Genomic DNA, 19,495 nt, shown 5'->3' with positions numbered 1-19,495 from the left:
TCAGTAGGCTACTGCTCATTAGAACTTGTCTGTAATAGGTAGCAAGGTGTAGTGGAGCTGTTCACCAGCTCCTAAAGTTTGATTTCCAATTCTGACACCTACCAACTATGTCTATGTACAAGCCAGTTAATATGGGCCTTGATTTTCTAAACTGTAAAATAAGGGCAATACTTTCATCAACCTTAGTTGAGTTCATCAAGTGTTTGTTAAACACTTAGTTTGTACATTATAGTTATCTCACAGTGTTTATAAAGAAAGTGATTCATAAGCCTTAAAATGATCTATATAAATACAAACTATTATTATTAACCCACAGTATTCATAACCTTTTGTTTTTCCCTGCTTAGTATTATATAATTTTGCAGAGGAAATTTGCACTCTTTGTGTAATCCACTGGTAGCAGAATAAGTTAGGGTCTCACAAATTTGTTTTACATCTAGATATCTGATGAATTTTTCAGTTTCCAAAGAAATAGGGGAAAAGAAAGGGAAGAGAAGTAACATGGTACTACTATACACTATACATTTCTACCCTTAGGTTGAGACCCAAATTAAGGTCACTAAAACCTTGTGGAGGTAGAATTTAAATCTGGATCCCTAACTCCAAATCTAGCCTTTTTCTACTATCCCACATTCTATATTGGAAAACATGGCTCATTTTGAGAAATGAACATGATCTAAATGCTTGTAAAGTACTGAGGATCCCCTTGTCTGTATACCATGAATACTATCTTATAGAAAAGAGTGCTGGACATAATGATCTCAAGCAATATCACCAAAAACTGAAATTGAATAAATCTAATCAAGAAATGACTGCTTCCTGATATAGGAGTAATAACAGAATTAACTGTCTGTGTGCAGACCAGTCCTTGACTAGTTAGAGTAAAGGTCAAAATCCAAGTGAAATTAGTAGAAAAAGATGAGATGACATTGTAAACAATTGCAGTGGTTTTATCCTTATCTGTTTAGGTGAACTGTCAATGCTGAGAAGTTGGGAGGTTTTGAAAAAGGAAAATCTGTTGATCCTTGTGATCACTATTTCATGTGAAAGTTTTAACTGATATATAGTCACAGTGAGAGGCCAAAAGAGCCCAGAAATTGCCTTGTCTAGGACATACTTGATCTCTGCCAAGTAGAGAGAGGACTAGTATTGTCCTCACTAAAAACAATACCGGTGAAGATGATGGGGCTCACAAATGGCCTTACGAGTCCTGATCAATGTGGTGATGAGTTGACCCACCAACCTCAAGGACCATTGCTAGGCCTATCACTGCAGGGCTGGGACTGGACAGAGCTTGGTAAAGAGTCAAATGCAGGGCCCCTGGCAGACCCCCAGCAGCTACTCCTGGGATTACCAGCCCACAGCCTGGAAATTTAAAAAGCCCCTATCTGGACTTCCAGGGACCAGGATGGCAGAGTGAACCCCAGCTGCTACAATCCCCACCTTTGACCCTGAAAACATAAGTAATTATTGCCCCAAAGCAAAACTTTAAACAATAAAGACTTGGGAACCCTAGAGGAAGGGCATGGCTAGGGCCCTGCCTCAAGATGGGTAAAAAGCAGACTGCAAAGACAAAGACTCTGGAGCCCTACTATTGTGAGTGGGAGGAACCAAATTCAGAGGGAGACAGTGTTGACTCCACACCCACAGCTGAAGCCTCAACAGGGAACTGGTCTCAAGCACAGAAAGCATTCTTAGATGAGCTCAAAAAGAACTTTGAAAACCAGATTAGAGAGATAGAAGATAAAATGAATAATTCTTTTAAAATCAAAATTAGAAAATTAGAAAAACATTATAATGAAGAAAACAGCTCCTTAAAAAGAAAAATGTGTGATATGGAAAAGGAGCTTCAAAAACTAACCAAGGAAAATAATTCGTTAAAAACTAGAATCAACCAAAGTGAAGCAAATAACTCTATGAGGAACCAAGAATCAGTCAAATAAAACATCAAGAATGAAAAATTAGAAAAAGAGGTAAAATATCTCAATGGAAAAGTAACTGACCTGGAAAACAGACCCAGGAGAGATAATCTGAGAATCATAGGCCTACTAGAAAATCATGATGAAAAAATGAGCCTGGACAACATCCTCCAAGAGCTCATCAAGGAAAACTGCCCTGAAATACTAGAACCAGAAGGTAAAATAGATATTGAGGGAATCCACCGGTCACCTCCTGACAGAGATCCCAAATCGAAAAGTCCACAAAATATTGTGGCCAAATTCCAGAACTATCAGGTAAAGGATAAAATACTACAAGCGGCCAGAAGGAAACAATTCAGATATCCACAGTGAGGATCACACAGGATCTGGCAGCTTCTACACTGAAAGATCAGAGGAACTGGAATATGATTTTTCACAAGGCAAAAGAACTCAGGTTACAACCTATCCAGCAAAACTAAACATATTCTTCCAGGCAAGGAGATGGGAGATGGTCATTCAACGATATGACAGATTTCCAGACCTTCCTGATGAAAAAGCCAGAGCTCAATGGAAAATTCAACCTCCAATTACAAGATGTAAGAGAGACATAGAAAGAAACGAGGAACAGATGGACTTCATATTTACCTGGAGAGGCTTATACGAACTGATGCTGAATGAGAAGAGCAGAACCAGGAGAAATTTGTAAACAATTGCAGACACAATGTATGTGTGATGACCAACTTTGATAGACTGGACTCTTGTCAGCAATGCAGGGTTATAAGTCAACTCCAAAAGACTCATGGTGGAGAGAGATGTCTACATTCAGAGAAAGAACTAGAAAGAACAGAGTTTGAATGCAGATTGAAGCAAACTGCCTGTTCTTTTTCTTTTTCTTGTTTGGTTTTGTTTCCTCTTTCCCATTGTTCATTCCATCTGATACAATCCTTCTTTATAACCTGACTAATGTCTAATGTGAAAGTATTTGCAGATCCTGTACTTGATTGTATGCTGCCATGGGTGGGGGAGGGGAGGGAGAGAAAATTTGAAACTCAAGGAATTGTGGAACTGAATCTTGTAAAAAACTAAAAGTAAACAAACAAATTAATAAAGACCAAAAAAAAAAACCCCACCAATACCAGTTTAGATTATAAACTTATTTGTAAGGATTTGGCAAAAGGCTAAGAGAATTATCACTGTATAAAATAGTGAAAGTGAAAATAAGTCTGTAGAAAGTTTGATATAAGACTGAGTGAGTTACGTCATTGCCAGAGCACTCATAAATGAAACTGGCAGAACAACAGAGAGACATAAAATGAAGACTGAAGTCTGTGTGTCATCAGTTCTGTAACAGTATTTTCTTCTTCAGCACCTGTCAGAGGTCAGGTCCTGTTTTGGACTCTAACATCCCAAGGCAGAGGGTGCCTGGTGAAGAAATAGAATGACTCTTAGGAAAATGGCAATGGGAAGACTGATGGGCCCAGCAGCCAAGATTCACACGGGATTTCCACAGGATTTCTGTACTCAAGGCAACACAGTTAGGAAAGCACTGAGTAATCACTTCACAAGATATCTCAAAAAGGGAAAGATATTCAAAGAATGGGAAAAAATTATGAGTTACAGCAGTACCCACCAATGGGCAATGGATAGAAAATCCATAACTATCAGTCTCATTGTCTACTTTCTTTGAGTCTCTTCTAAAATCTTTGTCTAGTATAGAGAATATCCTAAATGGAAATAAGAGGAAGGAACAGGGAGGCATTAGCAAACCATTTTCTACTGAACACCTCATCTTCACAGTCAACCTGTTGATAGAAAGGAGCAAAACAGAAAGATCTCACTGTGTCTTTTGTTTTTAATTACAAAAAAAATTTTGTAAGGTTTTGACTTGGTAGGGCAAAATACAGATTTTAAAGGCTTTCCTCCAACATGGAGGTTCATATCATACAAGATTCTTTAGTTTCAGTGATAGAGAACAGGTTGAATTCCCTTCAGGAAATTGCATCACCACTTTAGTGACTTCAGGCTTCTTGGAGAAAATAAAAGGCCCTTCTTTTTAATATCAGTATTCTACTATTGTGTATGATTGCAAGCATTTTTTGTGTGCCAGTCATTGGGCTAAGATTTGGAAATACAAAGAAAGGTCAGTGTGGTCTTTGCCTTCCGGGAGTTCACAATCTAAGGGGCGAGAAAACATGTAAACAACTATGCACAGGTAGCATCTATACAGGATAGCATAGAGGTGATCTGAGGGGAGGCACTGGCAGTAAGAAGGACCTGGAAAGGCTTCTGGAAGAAGGCAGGATTTTATCTGAGAAGGAAGCTAAGAAAGGAGGAGACTTCCCAGAAGGTGTGCAACCAGTGAAAATGCCCAGAGACAGGAGGCAAGTGTCAGTGAATCACAGAGTAAGGTGTAAGAAGACTGGGAAGATAGAAAGGGGCTAGGTGGCAAGGGCTTTAAGAGACAGAGGATTTTATCGTTTATTCTGGAGATAATAGGGAGCCACTGGGGTTTATTGCATAGAGGGAGTGACATGGTCAGATGGACTTTAGGACAATTAGCCTGACAGGTAAGTGGAGGATGGAGTAGAGGCAGGGAAAGCAGCGAGCAGCTATTGAAGTAGCCCAAGCGTGAAGTGAGGAGGGCCTGTGGCAGGGTGGTGGCAGTGTCAGGATATGGAGGGGGGTGTGTATGAGAAATGGAACAAAGGAAGAATTGATAGTGTTATATCAAATAATACCAGCAGTGGATTCATTTTTCTGATCTTCATGTATTTATAGGGATACGAAGACTGGTTACGACACAAATCAGATAATGAAGTAAATGGAGCTCCTGTTTATGTTGTTCGAAGTGGTGGCCTTGTGAAAACTAGATCAAAAAACATTCGGGTATGCATCTGGTGAATAAAAGAAAGTAGTAGATTTGAGATGACTTGACTCAGAATTGTAATCTTCTTATGATTTAAGTTAAAAAAAATTTTACCCATTGAAATTCTTTGATACTCTATGCTTAGGGTATAATGAGATTTTTTAAAAATTATTTTTAGGCAGTTTTAGACATTTTAATTTAATTTTTCAAACCTTTTTTTATTTCTAGGTAGGGGATATTGTCAGAATTGCCAAAGATGAGATTTTTCCTGCTGATTTGGTGCTTCTGTCTTCAGACAGAGGGGATGGTTCATGCCACGTTACTACTGCTAGCCTGGATGGAGAAACTAACCTCAAGGTGTGTGTAGCTTTAAATATTTGTGTTGGTTCCATTGAGTAGGATTTAATGAGATTTAAGGATAGTGAACATATTTCCAAACCCCAAATCAAGATACATAATCTGACAGATTTTTTTCTTTTGTTTTATAAAGGTCTTATGGAAGTATAAAGTTAAATTATATTTAGCTTTTCATTTTATAGAATTATGGAATCGTAGAGTTAGATTGAACTTTTGCTGTCATCTAATCCACTTGTGTCCGCAAATCATGAATTCTTTCTCCAAAATTTCTGTCAAGTGGTCACTCATCTTATTTTTTGAACTCCTCCAGTGATGGGCACTTTATTTGGTGTGCTTACTTTTATATTTGGATCCCCATCTCCTAGCACAGCATCTCACACACAGTAGCTATTTAATAAATGCTTGTTTGCCAACCATGCACCATGCCTAGCACCTTCCAACTGTCCTCATCAAGAAAATTTTCATACATATAAAAGGTTTTTTTTGCTATATAACTGATAATCCTTTTGGCTTTGCTAGTGTTTTATATCTGAAAAAGTTTTCTAACACGTTTTTTTTTTATCATCCCCTATGCCTATCTCTACAATGAAGTCATTGAATATTAATGTGTTTTGATTTAATTTGGAGGGTTTTATATTAAATTCTTCAGATTATAGCTCTACTTCATCCTTTGTAACACATACTAGTGGATAAATATTTCTTTTTATGGTGATGTTTTTACAAATACTTATTATAAGCATTATAATATGAGATGCCAAATGTCTCACAAAATGATACTCATTGTTGCTTTTGATTTAACAATAAAACTAACTTGAGCAACTTGTTTATTTGTTTTTCTAAAGGAAACCTGTGAGCCATTCTTCTTTCAATTTCCTTCTTTCCACTTGGATTTGTTTATAGTAAGAATGTCATGATTATTTCTCCAGCACAGTGTCTACTACTTGATTATTGGACAGATATCTCACATATAGAGAAAACTGTTAGAATGCTAACAGTTAAGTTAATGCTTATGTGCTATCTTAAAAACTATGTTGTTTTTAGTAGCTTTACTTCCTTTTCTGATACTGCCACCTTGGATGTAGAAAAGGGTTACATAGCAATGAAGGGCTTCTTATACTTTTCCTTTCATCCTTGGTTGATAATAGTCTAAGCATTCTTTGCCGAATGGCTGATCTAATGGTGATGAGTCTCTACAAATGTAATTAAGTTGGTCCCTAGAAAGTACATATGAGGGGCGGCCAGGTAGCACAGCGAGTAAGAGCACCGGCTCCAGTGTCAGAATGACCTGGAGATCGAATCCCGGGCTCAGACACTCAGCACCACACCCAGAAATAACTGGCCGTGTAACCTTGAGCAAGTTACTTAACCCTGATTGCTTAATAAAAAAAGAAAAAAAAAAAAGAAAGTACATATGATTTATATGATTTGTTGCCTGGACCTTAACTAAAAGTTTCTCCAGCATGATAGAACATCTCAGAACTTATACTTTATTAAATAGCCTTTAAGAATGTAGAATTTGCTCCGTGTCTCAGAGAGGTGGCATTTGAGTAGCACTTGAACCTATGATGTCAAATTTGTCTTTTTGCAAATTGTTGGCCTCCTTGTTTGTTACACATATTTTGTACATATGTCTCCCGTTTTGTACATATGTACATTTTGTATATACATTTTGTACATGTATAGATATCATATGGGTTTACTTGCTGGATCCTTCTTGGGTTTTGTGTCTTGTGAATTTCTGGGATCTGTACTACTATTTAAATAGTGAACTGGTTACCAATATGGGAATTATTTTGGAAACAGCTGCCTGTAGGCATCAGATTGACTTAGAACAAAGTTCAGAATTGATATTGAATGAAAAAAAGGATAAAGGTAAGAAGGAAGTGTAAAGGTAAGAAGTACAGTGAAAATAGCTACTCTTTGACCTCAAATAAACGGAATCCAGATCACAGTTAGTTAATAGCCAGTATTTATATAATACTTTAAGGTTTGCAAAGCACTTGATAGGAACTTGTTTTATCCTCACAATAATCCTGAGAGGTAGGTGCTGTTCTCTCCATTTTGAGAAAACAGAAACAGTCAGGGTTAAGTGACTCGCCCACGTTCATATAGCTAGTAAAAGTCTGAAGATGAGTTTGCCATCAAGTCTTCCTGACTACAATTCTAGTATTCTACCTACTGAGCCACCAATGGTAAAGGAAGATGTTGTTGCTAGTGCCATTTATCCTCAAAGTAAGATGACTGCTTCAGTAAGAAGCTGTGGGAGCCCCCAGTCACCCCAGTCTCATCAGAGATTTTGTTTCCTTGCTAAGCAAAGGTGTATTGCATTCAAGAGCAATCGTGTTTGTTAAGACACGAGCCCAGAGGAGGACGACGAGATACTAGGCAGGGTCCGTGTAGAACATGGAGCGCCAAGCAAGCCGAGGAATGCCTATCTAGAGAGCCAGATGAGCAGGAGTGCCTGAGAAGATTCAGAAATCACATCAGAGAGATAATGTGTGCCTGTGAAATGGAACAGTGGAACCGTCACATTTGAAATGCAAACACCTCAGTTCCTGGTGTGTTGTGTGAAAAAAACATGAGAACCACACTCCAGAGAATAAAGGGGACAACACTGGAGTGTAAACTCGTTTGTGAAAACTTCTCGAGGCAAATAGTGGAAGATTTTGAGCAGTATAAAATGGGAAGAAAGTGGAGGGGGAAAGATGTCTTGGAGAAAGAGTGAGGATTCAATTAGCCTAGATAATCCTGAGATCATTTAAGGCCGAAAATAGGAGGAGGACGAATAGACAAAAATAGACGAACTGTTCTTTGTTGGTGACGATGGAACCACCACATTTGGACTCCAATATAAAATCCCTAATATGTTGCAAAAGGATGTAGAAAAATGGCACCACAGAAAACAAAGATGGTAAGAGCACCAAATAATGTCACACAAAAAATCAGATCACTTACACATTCATAGACAAGAAACAGCTGGTTAATAATGTGAGTCATTTCTGAATCATGTGTCTGTATCATCAGACTCCCGATTTCTCATACTGCAGATCTTAACCAATGTCAAAATGGAAGATAATGTGAAGCAGAGTTGAGGCAGCGTCTCTCCTATTAAACTGTTGATGGCTGAAAGTGGGAAATGGATAAGAGAATGGACACAGGCTATCATCTCTTAAGAAGGTTTGGTTGATGTAAACAGTCACTACAACAAAGAGATGAAAAGAGACTAGAAGAGCTGTCAGCCGCAGCTCAGGATGTACAGAACGGAAGGAGATGGCAGCTACCAGTGATGCAGCCCTAGCTGGTTCTGGAGGAGGAGGGTGGTAGATTGTGAGCACTACAAAATGGGGAGAACTAGTGGGGGCAGAATGTGTGTTAGAGAAAGGGCAAGAAGTGAGTTAACCTAGACATTTAAGAATGAAATTTAAGAGAGGTGGAATAGCACCCCCCCCCAAAAAAAAAATGGAAAAGATTTGTAAAGATTTATAGAACACACTCTTTTCTTAGTCATTGGCAGTGGGATCACCACATTTTGAGCCCAGGAGATATGCTCCTTTCTTGAGGTAATGACCCTAGACACAGCTCAGGCTAGGGATTTACAAGTGTCCAGTGCTCCCAAAGGGATATGATCGAGGGCAAAGTTCTGACCCAAGTTTGGAGCTTAGGAACATGCTTTTCCTGTGGGATTGTCCCTGACTGGAAGTTCTGGTAGACTTTGGCTTTTTAAGGTGTTCTTCTCCTCATTGGCTTTTTGGGCCTCTTTTGCCATTTCAGTTAGTCTATTTTTTAAGGTGTTATTTTCTTCAGTCAGGTTGTTGACTCTCTTTTCATGATTTTCTTGCATTATTCTCATTTCTCTTCCCAATTTTACCTCCACTTCTTTTACTTGGTTTTCAAAATCCTTGTTGAGCTCCTCTATGGCCTGTAATCAGTTCATATTTTTCTTGGAAGCATTTGGTGCAGGAGTTATGACTTGGTTGTCTTCCTCCTGTTCCATGTTTTGATCTTTTTGTTCCCAAAAAAAGAATCTAAGGTTTGATTGCCTTGCTTCCTTTGCTTGCTCATGTTGCCACTCCATTACTTGACTTTTGAGCTCTTTGCCACAGTAAAACTCTGCTTCCAGAGAGGAGAGCTTTGTCCCAAATAGCTGGGGTTTTCACAGCCTCTGGGGCTATTAGTTGGCTGCCCTCTCAGAAGCCTCCACAGGCTCTGGCACCTGGTCACACAACCCAGGACCTCCACCCTAGACAGTGATCCAGATCCAAGCAGGTCAAAGCAAGAGTGATTACCCTCTGAATGGTTGCTTGGTCCTCCTATGATCTGCAGGTCAGGAGCTCTGAAGTAGCCGTGCAGCAGCTGCACAGCTGCAGGATCTCCACCGCTTCTCACCTCTCCCTGGGGGCAGAGGCTGCGCCACACTCTTGGTCCCCTTGTTCCCACAAAGTCCACACTGACCTTTTATTTTGCCTTGGGCATTTATGGTTTGATAATTCTGGAAACTGCCACAGCTGCTGGTGATCCACTTTCCTGAGGTCCACTCCAGCCCCTGCTGGTCAGAGCCTCCCTGAGGCTAAAACCATGGGCTGACGTGGGGCTGGGCTTGGCTCCCAGCGCAGTGCGATGGACCCTTCCTGCCAGCCTGCCTGGCTGCCTTCAGTGGGAGAGTTGTCTCTCTCTGTCACTTTGTGGGTTCTGCAGCTCTAAAGTTTGTTTAGAGTCATATTTTATGGATGTTTGAGGTGGTTATGGGGGCAGCGCAGGGAGTTTTCCTGCTTCTACACCGCCATCTTGGCTCCACCTCTGGTAGACTTTGGTGGGACTCAGCCAATCTTGTTCAGCTAGAAAGTTCTCCAGCTTCAGAGAGATAGAGCTGCAGGCTCCTCCTTGTCCACCATAGGTCAACTGCCGATTGTTTGCTTCTCCACTTGCTCCTTGCTTCTTGCTCTCTTCACAGCTTAGGACATGTGACTGCTCCTCTCCAAAACTTCTAGGGGCATCTTCTGTCTTCCCTTCACCTTGGATCTCTGACCTAGAACTAGGGAGTGAACTTGTTCCTGCCCTCTACACTAGTTCAGGGAACCCCCTGGATCCTCTTCCTGCCCTTGGCCCCAGTCTTTATCTTCCTCACCTTCCTGAGTTCAAATCTGGCCTTTAGCAGTGTGACCCTGGGCAAGTCACTTAACCTTGTTTGTATCAGTTTCTTCATCTGTAACAATGAAATGGAGAAGGAAATTACAAACCATTATCTCTGCCAAGAAAACCCCAAATGAAGTCACAAAGAATCAGACACAACTGAAAATAATTCAACAACAACAAATAGATACCTTTAAATATGGTATAGTGTGAAGAGCTTAAGACTGGAAGTTAAGAGACCTGAGATCTTCCTATCTCAGCTATGCTACACTAGCTGTGTACCTCAGGCAAGTTTCTTAATCTTGTGTCTGTTTTTTGGCCTGAAAAATGAAGGGGTTAGACTAAGTGACTTATAAGTTCTGGGATCTTAGTTCCTGTCTCTGAGTTTCCCCAAGAATCATGGTATTTTTTATTATGAAATTATTTTATTTTATTTTCAGACACATGTGGCAGTTCCAGAAACAGCAGTGTTGCAAACTGTTGCCAAGTTGGACACACTCATAGCTGTGATAGAATGCCAGCAGCCAGAAGCAGACTTATACAGGTGATTTAAAAAAATTTTTAAGTTTTTACTGATAATTTTTAATTTTATATTACCATTATTTTAAATATATCCCTGTCTTCTTCATGCCTCAGAAAGCCATCCATATAACAAAAAATCAAAAAGATAAATCAATCAGTCAGAAAACATTTAAGCTCCTACTATGTCTTCAGACACCATGCTAATTGCTGCGGATACAAAGACAGAAACCAGATTCTACCCTAAAGGAGCTCACATTCTAACAAGGGAGCTATCATGTACCTACATAAAATCAATACGCTATATTTTGAGAGGGGAGACAGTAGGAGCTGGGAGATTAAGAATGGCTTCATGTAGCAGGTGACATAGCATTGAAAGAAATCAGGAAAAAATATAACAGCAAAATCAGTCAATCAGTAGGTATTTTTGAGCACTTATTATTTTCTAGGCACTGGAGATACCAATATGAAGATTGAAACAATCCTATATTCGTGTAAATCATGATGTGACATTCCTTGGGACAGAAAATTAAGAACAGGGAAAAACAGTTTAGAAAAAACAATGTATCAAGTCTAACGGTGTGTGTAGTGTTTCCCATCATTAGTTACCAGCTCTTGTAAATAAGGGAGGGAGGGTACATTTTCATATCTCCTTTGGGGGGCCCAAGTTAGGTCATTATAGTTACAAGCATTTAGTTTCAGGTTTTGTTGTTTTGTGATTTTCATTGTTAACATTTCTTTTTTTAACTAGCTCTGCTTACTGTACTTTGCATCAGTATTGTTGGTATTCTTCATATTCATCATTTCTTATAGCTTATATGTTCTTTATATTTCTTACAGCTTAGTGATGTTAGTGATATTATTTTCATATACCACAATTTGTTTATTCCCCAACCAATGAACATCTACTTTGTAACAGTTCTTTTCTGCTACAAAAAAGTTGTGGGGTTTTTAAAAAATCATATACCTGCTTGTGTCATTAGTCTAACCATGACATTTCTGTCCCAAAGGATATGAATATTTAGTCACTTTCGTAGCATAAATCCAAATTGCTTTCCAGATTAATATTAATTCAGAGATGCAACTACAGTATGGCTATATTATCTTTCCACAGCCCCTTCAACTTGCATGTACCTTTTGTCATCCTTGATAATTTATTCAAAATGAAATGTCAAAGTTGTTTTAATTTGCATTTTGCTTAATAGTGATTTGGAGTAGTCTTTCATTTGGTTAAGAGTTTGCATTTCTTTTGAGAACTGTTTGTTTATATCCTCAGCCATTTTATCCATTGAGGATTGACTTTTAGCCTTATGCACTAGTATTAATTCCATACATATCTTAGATATTAGACCCTTATAAAACATATTTGATGCAGTTTTCCCCCAGATATCTACTTCCTTTCTTACTCTAGTTGCATATGAATTTTATTCATGCAAAAGCCTGAGAATTATCTTTTTAAACTTTCTTTTTTTATTACTTTTGTTAATTGTTTCATTGAGAATTCTCTTTCTTGGCCATAGATATGAAAGGTATCTCATTTTTTAAATGGTATTGCTTCTAACATTCATTTAATATATCCATTTTGATACCCTTTGGCATACGTTTGGTGTCAGATGTTGGTCTCACCTAATTTTAGCCAAACTGTTTCCAGTTCTCCCGGTAGTCATTATCAGATAGGGAGTTACCACCAAGTAATTTGTGTTCTTAGATTGTTGAACATTGGATTATTGAGTTCATTTGTCTATTATCTACTATGTTCCATTGATTTACTTTTCTGTTTTTTAACAAGTTCCAAATAATTTTGATGATTACTACTCTATGGTGTAATTTGAAGTCTCAATGTATACTATTTTCCCCCTCATTTGTTTTTTTCATTATTTCCCTTGAAAGTCCATTTTCTTTTGTTGGAGAGATAATATTTCAAAGAATACCTTCACAACATTTTATTACACTTATTTTTAGTTTAAAATTTTAAACCCTGTAAAGAAAACGAAAAGTTTATATGCTATATACTGTATTAATTTGAAAAAAATCTGCAGTCTTTTCAAATGTGCAAAATTTCCTGTTGAAATTTATCTGTTTGAAATAGGGCTTCTTCCTTCAGTTTTGGTTATTTTTCACATGGCTTATCCCAGTAGCCTTTATGTTGAACTTAGTAACTCAAGCCAGCCAATAAATCTTTATTAAGCACCTTCTGTATTGTAGGCACTGTGCTAAATGATGGGGACACAAAGAAAGTAAACAAATAAGTCTCTGCTCTCAAGGCACTCCGAATATGATGGGGAAGAGAATTTGCAGATACTATGTAACAATGATGTGTGTGTGTGTGTGTGTGTGTGTGTGTGTGTGTGTGAATATACATACAGGATAAATTGGAGAGAAGGAACAGAGAGGATTGGGAAAGGCTTTTTGGAGCAGGTAGGATTGTAGGAAGCCAGGATATGGAGAGGGAGAACATTTTGGGCATGAAGGACAGTCAGAGACATGCGTGGAGTTCAGAGGATGGACTGTCTTGTGCAGGGAGCAGTGGAGGAGCTAGGGTTGCTATATCAATGGGTGTGTGTGTGTGTGTGTGTGTGTGTGTGTATGCATGCATATCTGTATGGAGCAGGGAGAGAGCATGAGAGAAGGTATAGCCCATGCTGGACAGGGTGGCCAGGAGCACTGTGTCATCTAGGGGGAAGGCTAGTCTCATTAAGTGCCAGAAGATAGAAGGAGTGCTGAAGAGAGAGGTCTAACATGAAGAAGGGTTTGTTATGGAAGGAAATTCCATAGGGCACAATGTAAGAGAGAAGATGGATGGTGAATGATGCCCCACAACTAAACACTACATTACGGAAGTAGCTAACTGGGGCAGAGTACTGTGGGATGATTATCTCTCCATTCCCAGATGTAGCCCAAGATTATATTTTCTTTTTTGCTGCCACACCTCTCTGCTGATCTATATTAAACTGGATTCCATTCAAACCCCCATATCTTTTTTTTGTTTTGTTTTGTTTTGCTTTTTGGAGGGGGGAAAGCTGGGCAGTTGGAATTAAGTGACTTGTCTAAGGTCATGTGGCTAGCAAATGTTAAGTATCTGAGGCCATATTTGAACCCAGGTCCTCCTGACTCCTTGGTCGGTGCTCTATTCACTGTGCTGCCTAGCTGCCCCTGCCCCTATATCTTTAAGAGCAACAACAATAATAATCTGCTGTCTAATAATGATGCTTTTTTTTTATATTTGTGAAAATATTTTTCAAATGTAATGGCAAGACAGTTATCTCTGTACAGGTTTATTTAATTAATTCAGCCCAATGTTCTATCTAGCCCATCAGTATTTTTTTCAGTTCCTGACTGTTATCTAGTGTGTTAACTGTCTTTCTGGACCTTGTGTCATTGTTAGATTTTAAGGATATCATCTTTGTTTTTATCTAGGTCATTGATAAAATTGTTTGAAAGTACAGGGGTAAGCAAAGATACCTGGAAAACTCCACCAGAAGCCTCCTGAGTTACTATTGATAATGATGTCTCTTATAGTTTAGCTGTTCAATTACTCTCAAATTCATTTAATTGTATTATCTTCTAGTCCACATCTAGCTCATCCTTTCCACAAGAATTATCTATAGTATATTAGGAGACTGGAATACCATAGATATCTGTATGTCTGTAGATATCTATCTGCATCATCTATTAATTTCTGTGAATAGCCAACAAAAGTAATTTTTTTTCTTAAAGCAATAGGGGTTAAGTAACTTGCTCAAGGTTACACGGCCAGTTATCTCTGGATGTGGTGCTAAGTATCTGAGCCCCTGATTTGATCCCCAGGTCATCCCAACACTGGAGCCGGTGCTCTTACTTGCTGAGCCACCTGGCCACCCCTAAAAGTAATTTTTAAATAGCAGATGTGTGAAATTTATTTTAGGATCTGTTATGTCATTAAGATTTGTGACTTAATCATTGCTTTTTGTAACTATTGCCATCACACACACACACACACACACACACACACACACACACACACACACACATATATGGCAGTTCAACAAATTTAATTCAATACATCTTTATTGTCTACTATATATAATAATGTGTGTTTGACTCTAGGGAGACAAAAATAAAAACTAATCAGTCTCTGCCCTTAACAGTTTATAGTTTTACTGGGTGTGGGCTGGGAAATTACAATATGTACACAGCTCTGTAAATACAAAATATTTTAAGTAATTTCAGGAGGAAGAAAGCCCTAAAAGCTAGTGGGATTAGCAAAGGCCTTGCAGAGGATGCCTGTGTTTGAAGGAAGCCAGAGATTGTAGTTGAACTTTCCAGTTTATATGTGAAAGGTTATTGTAGAGACTGGATCTAAAATATCTTTTACTGATTGTTATGAATAAATTTTAAATTATATTTTATATTTTTGTAATATCTTGACTTCTTTTGTAGATTTATTGGAAGAATGATATTGAATCAACAAATGGAAGAAATTGTAAGGTAAGATAAAAAGTTTTGTTTTATCAAACTCTTTTTTATAATGGATTTTTGATGTCTTTTGACTTTACCTGCATCATCTTTAACATGTTCCCAAAATGAACCCTTTCTTATAACCAAAACAATTCATCAACTCTACCCAGCATTGTAACTGTACCTGACAGAGGTGTGTAGCACTCCAAGTCACTGAGTCCTTAGCTTCCTGTGGAAAGGAGGAAAGTGTTTCTCCTCTGTTAAACAATGCCGAGACTGTTTGTTAGTGATCTAATGCTCACTTTAATTTTACCCTTCTTCTCATTTATGTATTGTAGTTCTGTATAGTCTTATGGCATGGCATATTTATATGCTTCAATTTAAAAACCATTCCCCAAGGGATAGAATTGCTGTATTCTTCTAGTTTTGGGTTGCTTTTTTTTTTTTTTTGCTATAGTCAATTGAAAATATTCAGTTTGCTGTGAATATTTTGGTATGTGTGCTGCCTTTTTTTTTCTCATTGACCTTCTTGACATATATATGCCTAGCAGTAACTAGTGTCAGAGCCAAAATCTAACCCTAGGTCTTCTGTCTCCAAATCCAGTGTCTTTTCCATGGCTACCACACACCTTCTCAGCTTCCATGACCCTTGTCTGTATTTTCCCATAAAAACCTCCAGAGGTAGTCCAACCAACTTACTGAGGCCTTCCTCATATCAGGGTACAAATACAACCGGGGAGCTGTTGGTTGCTGATTCCTCATTCTTCTTCCATAACCAGCCCACCTCAGTTTTTTACTTTTTTAAAACACTGTCTTTTATACTATTTCTTGGGCACCATTCTTTTCCTAAGAATATGCTCTGTTCTGTTATTATTTCCTTGAAAATGCCTCCCAGCTCTGTATACCCAAGCCCTCCTCTCCCTCCTGAGCTCCAGGCCTGTAGTGCCATCTGCTGCTTAGGCACTGCAGGGTGTTATGGCATAGTGGAATTGAAACTGTCTTTGGAGTTAGAGAACCTGCATGGATCAGGTCATAGCTTCTCAGGGCCTCAGTTTTCTCTTCAGTAAAATGGATCAAAGCACATGAATATTTCAGTTCCCTTTCTCATAGTGCCAAATTGTCTTCCAAAATGGATCAATCACTTTAAAAGTTGGCCAGTAGTGTATTGGTGTTCTTATTTTCTTCCTGTTCCTGCAGTAGTGACTATTTCCATCTTTTGTCATTTACAATTTGCTAGATGTCAGGCAATCTAGAATTGTCTGCCTTAGAATTGTCTTAATTTATATTTCTCTTATTAATGATTTGTGGCAGTCTTTCATATGATTGTTGATCATTTGCAGCTTTTCTTTTGAAAATTGTTCATATCCTTTGACCCTATATCTTTTGGGGTAGCACAGTGTAGTGGACAGGGCTTAGAGATTGGAGTTGGGCTTCAGATCCTATCTCAGGATCACACAGCTAGTAAATACCAGAATCAGCATATGTCTTCCTGACTCCAGATCTATTAACTGTCCACTATACCACCTGGAAAATCTTTTATTTCATTAGTTGCTGAAATCTTTTCTTGTGGTTTTACTATGCTGAAATTACTTTTGTAAATATTGGGATTATTAATTTGTAGACATTGCATGTCTATGTTACAATAAATGAGAATTAAACGTGTAACCCTAAAGTTGGCAGTATTTTGGAATCTAATCATTTTTAATTAAACTTTTTTGTGTGTGTTTGCTTTTTTAGACCTCTTGGGCCTGAAAGTCTCTTGCTTCGTGGAGCCAGATTAAAGAACACGAAAGAAATTTTTGGTTTGTGGACATTTTAAAAGTTGTGGTCTAGAGCAGGGATTCTTAAGCTGGGATCTGTGAACTTGCTTTTAAAAATAGTTTGATGACTATATTTCAATAGAATTGGTTTTCTTTGTAATCCTTTATAATTTACTTCATATAATTTAAAAACTTTATCCGTGACCCAAAAAAGGTAAAGAACTACTGTTCTAAAAGCATGCTGAGTCATCATACAGGGTATTAGGAACCACAGTATTTAGATGCATTGAATGTTTTTACTAAAAATCTTTGTGATAGCCCTTATTTTCTTCCAAGTGTACACAACATTGAAATAAATAGATGGAGTTACTGTTATGTTTTGATATTTTTGGCTTCTGTTTTATGTTTACATTTTATAGGAATTGCCTTCCTTCTATATTTAATCATTTAGAGGCTTTTTCTGACATTATTTTTGGTGTCTTTGCGACAGATCTACATTGTAAGTGAATAAAGTTCTCCTTGTCGTCTCATTCCCATCCATCTCAGCTTTATACCTCCCACATTACTAGTTTGCTCTGCCTAACTCTTTGTGTTCTGTGGAACCTCTGCTCTGTCATTGACAAGGTTCCCTTTGTCATAAGCTTCTTCCTTGCATATTTCTTTCATCTTCTTATACTCACAAAAACCTAGTTACCTTCTAGAAGGCACCACAAACCTGGCCTCTTTCTCCTATACTAAGTGTGCACCTTCTCTCATGTCCCAGTCACACCGGGACAAGTTCAACATGTTTCTTGTTCAGCATGTTCCTTGTTCCTCACTGTCACTTTTAGATACTCTGTGCTGACATCACTTGGCAGTCTGGCATTGGAAATTCATTCTGTCCATCTAGGTCACCTGTAGAAGCTGAATATTAAGGTCTCAAACTTAGAAATAAATTAAAAAAGGCCTTAGTGCTTAGCTGAACTGATTAGACCATTAATTTTAAGCTAGTAGTTATTGATCAAGACTAATGACTTATGTGTCAATGTCAGTTTGCCACAAGATGGTAGAATTAACATTTTTTGCTAGTTGCTGCCTGTTTTTCATAAATTTGTTTTGAGTCTTTGTAATTCTGTAGTATTTCTTTCTCATCCTGACATCCTCAACACTCTATTACTAATTGTTATAATCTAATATCACAGCTGTATCTTTGACTTATTTCTCTTTCTGTTAGATAAATAGTCCTTTATTACTTTAATGCAAGCCTTGTAATCTGAAATTATTGCTTATAATTTTCTAGAAGCCCTTCTATAAGGTATTTAGACCCCATACTTCATATATCAAACTTGACTGGTAGGGAGTTTTTTTCTTCCAAGTAGCTATTTATGTAACTAAGAAATGACATGTTTTGAAGTATGTGTTTCTAAATAGAGCTGATCACCAAGAGTAACTGAGTGATTCAGTTTGCTCACTTCACACTATTCAGATCCTGTTTTGGATCACAAGTCTAGGGTTAGAAGGGACCTTAGAGACCATCTAGTCTGATCCACTCATTTTAAAGAAACTGAGGCCCTGATGGTGGAAGGGATTTGCCCAAACTAACACAGGATATGTGATAGAACCAGGATTTGAACCCAGGTTTTTTTTTACTTCAGATCCAGTACTCTTTTTACTGTACCATGGCATCGCCCTCCTTTTCCAAGATTGCAAGCTTCTTTTCTTTCCTAATCTCTGTCTTCCTGGTTCATCATCATCCTTGATTCCCACGATTAGCACCTTTTTCTAGCATGGCTACACACAAGGATGTTCGCTCTGAAGTCTTAACCTTGTAAATTCAACTATACTGTCCTCTACCCTCGAATACCTTGCCCCTTTGCCCTACCATCCCTTTTGCTTTGCCTCCATCCCATTATGTGCTATATCATAATCTCTTACTTATGCATACTGCTGAATATCAGTGGAAGAAGTCTTGTGACTATTGACTAAAGCCACAGATTTACAGATTCATTATCTGATCTCTACTGGACCCTCATTGGTCTTCAGTATTTTTTTTTCTTTCTTGACTGACACTCCATCACACTCCTCATAACGTCTTTTCTAAGCCTTCTAAACCATCCCTCCCACCTCCCTTTAAGAAAGGACTTCACTTCCTACTTTACTGAGAAAAATAGACACTAATTTTCCCATGTTTCCTGTACTCCCTTATTCCGTATTTCAAAATCTCTGCACATCATCTCCCATTCTCCACTTCTAGACTCCTTTGCTTAATCAGTGACTGATTAAGAGAGGGTCTTAACTCTTTGCCAAGGCCAATCCCTTTTCCTATTTTCTTGACCTCATTACATCAGATATTTAGATAATAAGTAGACATATATTATACTTTAACTTAGTTTTAATTAAACAACTTTTAAGGTATCTTCTAGCTTTAATTCTAGTGATTCTATAATAAATAATTTGGTTATCACATTTTATTCATTGCCTTTTTTTTTTTTTTTGCCTTTTGGAGGGCCATTGGGGTTAAGTAACTT

The 19,495-nt window shown here is 38.0% G+C and overlaps 1 protein-coding gene across 3 annotated transcripts in view; it reads left to right on the top strand.

The window, feature by feature from the left end:
* Positions 1-19,495, top strand: part of ATP11B (ATPase phospholipid transporting 11B (putative)) — a 144,170-nt gene that overhangs the window by 52,014 nt on the left and 72,661 nt on the right. For all 3 annotated transcript variants that reach the window (XM_069104796.1, XM_069104795.1, XM_069104797.1), the window contains exons 5-9: positions 4,698-4,805; positions 5,014-5,142; positions 10,713-10,816; positions 15,211-15,258; positions 16,966-17,030. In XM_069104796.1, coding sequence (XP_068960897.1) covers positions 4,698-4,805; positions 5,014-5,142; positions 10,713-10,816; positions 15,211-15,258; positions 16,966-17,030 — 454 coding nt within the window. The remainder of the gene's footprint in view (positions 1-4,697; positions 4,806-5,013; positions 5,143-10,712; positions 10,817-15,210; positions 15,259-16,965; positions 17,031-19,495) is intronic.

The sequence above is a fragment of the Petaurus breviceps genome, unplaced genomic scaffold (assembly GCF_028583685.1).
Source record: "Petaurus breviceps papuanus isolate PSGF00001 unplaced genomic scaffold, PetGlider_PUasm1.0 688, whole genome shotgun sequence".
Taxonomy (NCBI): Eukaryota; Metazoa; Chordata; class Mammalia; order Diprotodontia; family Petauridae; genus Petaurus; species Petaurus breviceps.
The sequence above is the reverse complement of the archived record's forward strand: the minus strand, read 5'-3'. Positions and strand labels throughout refer to the sequence as shown.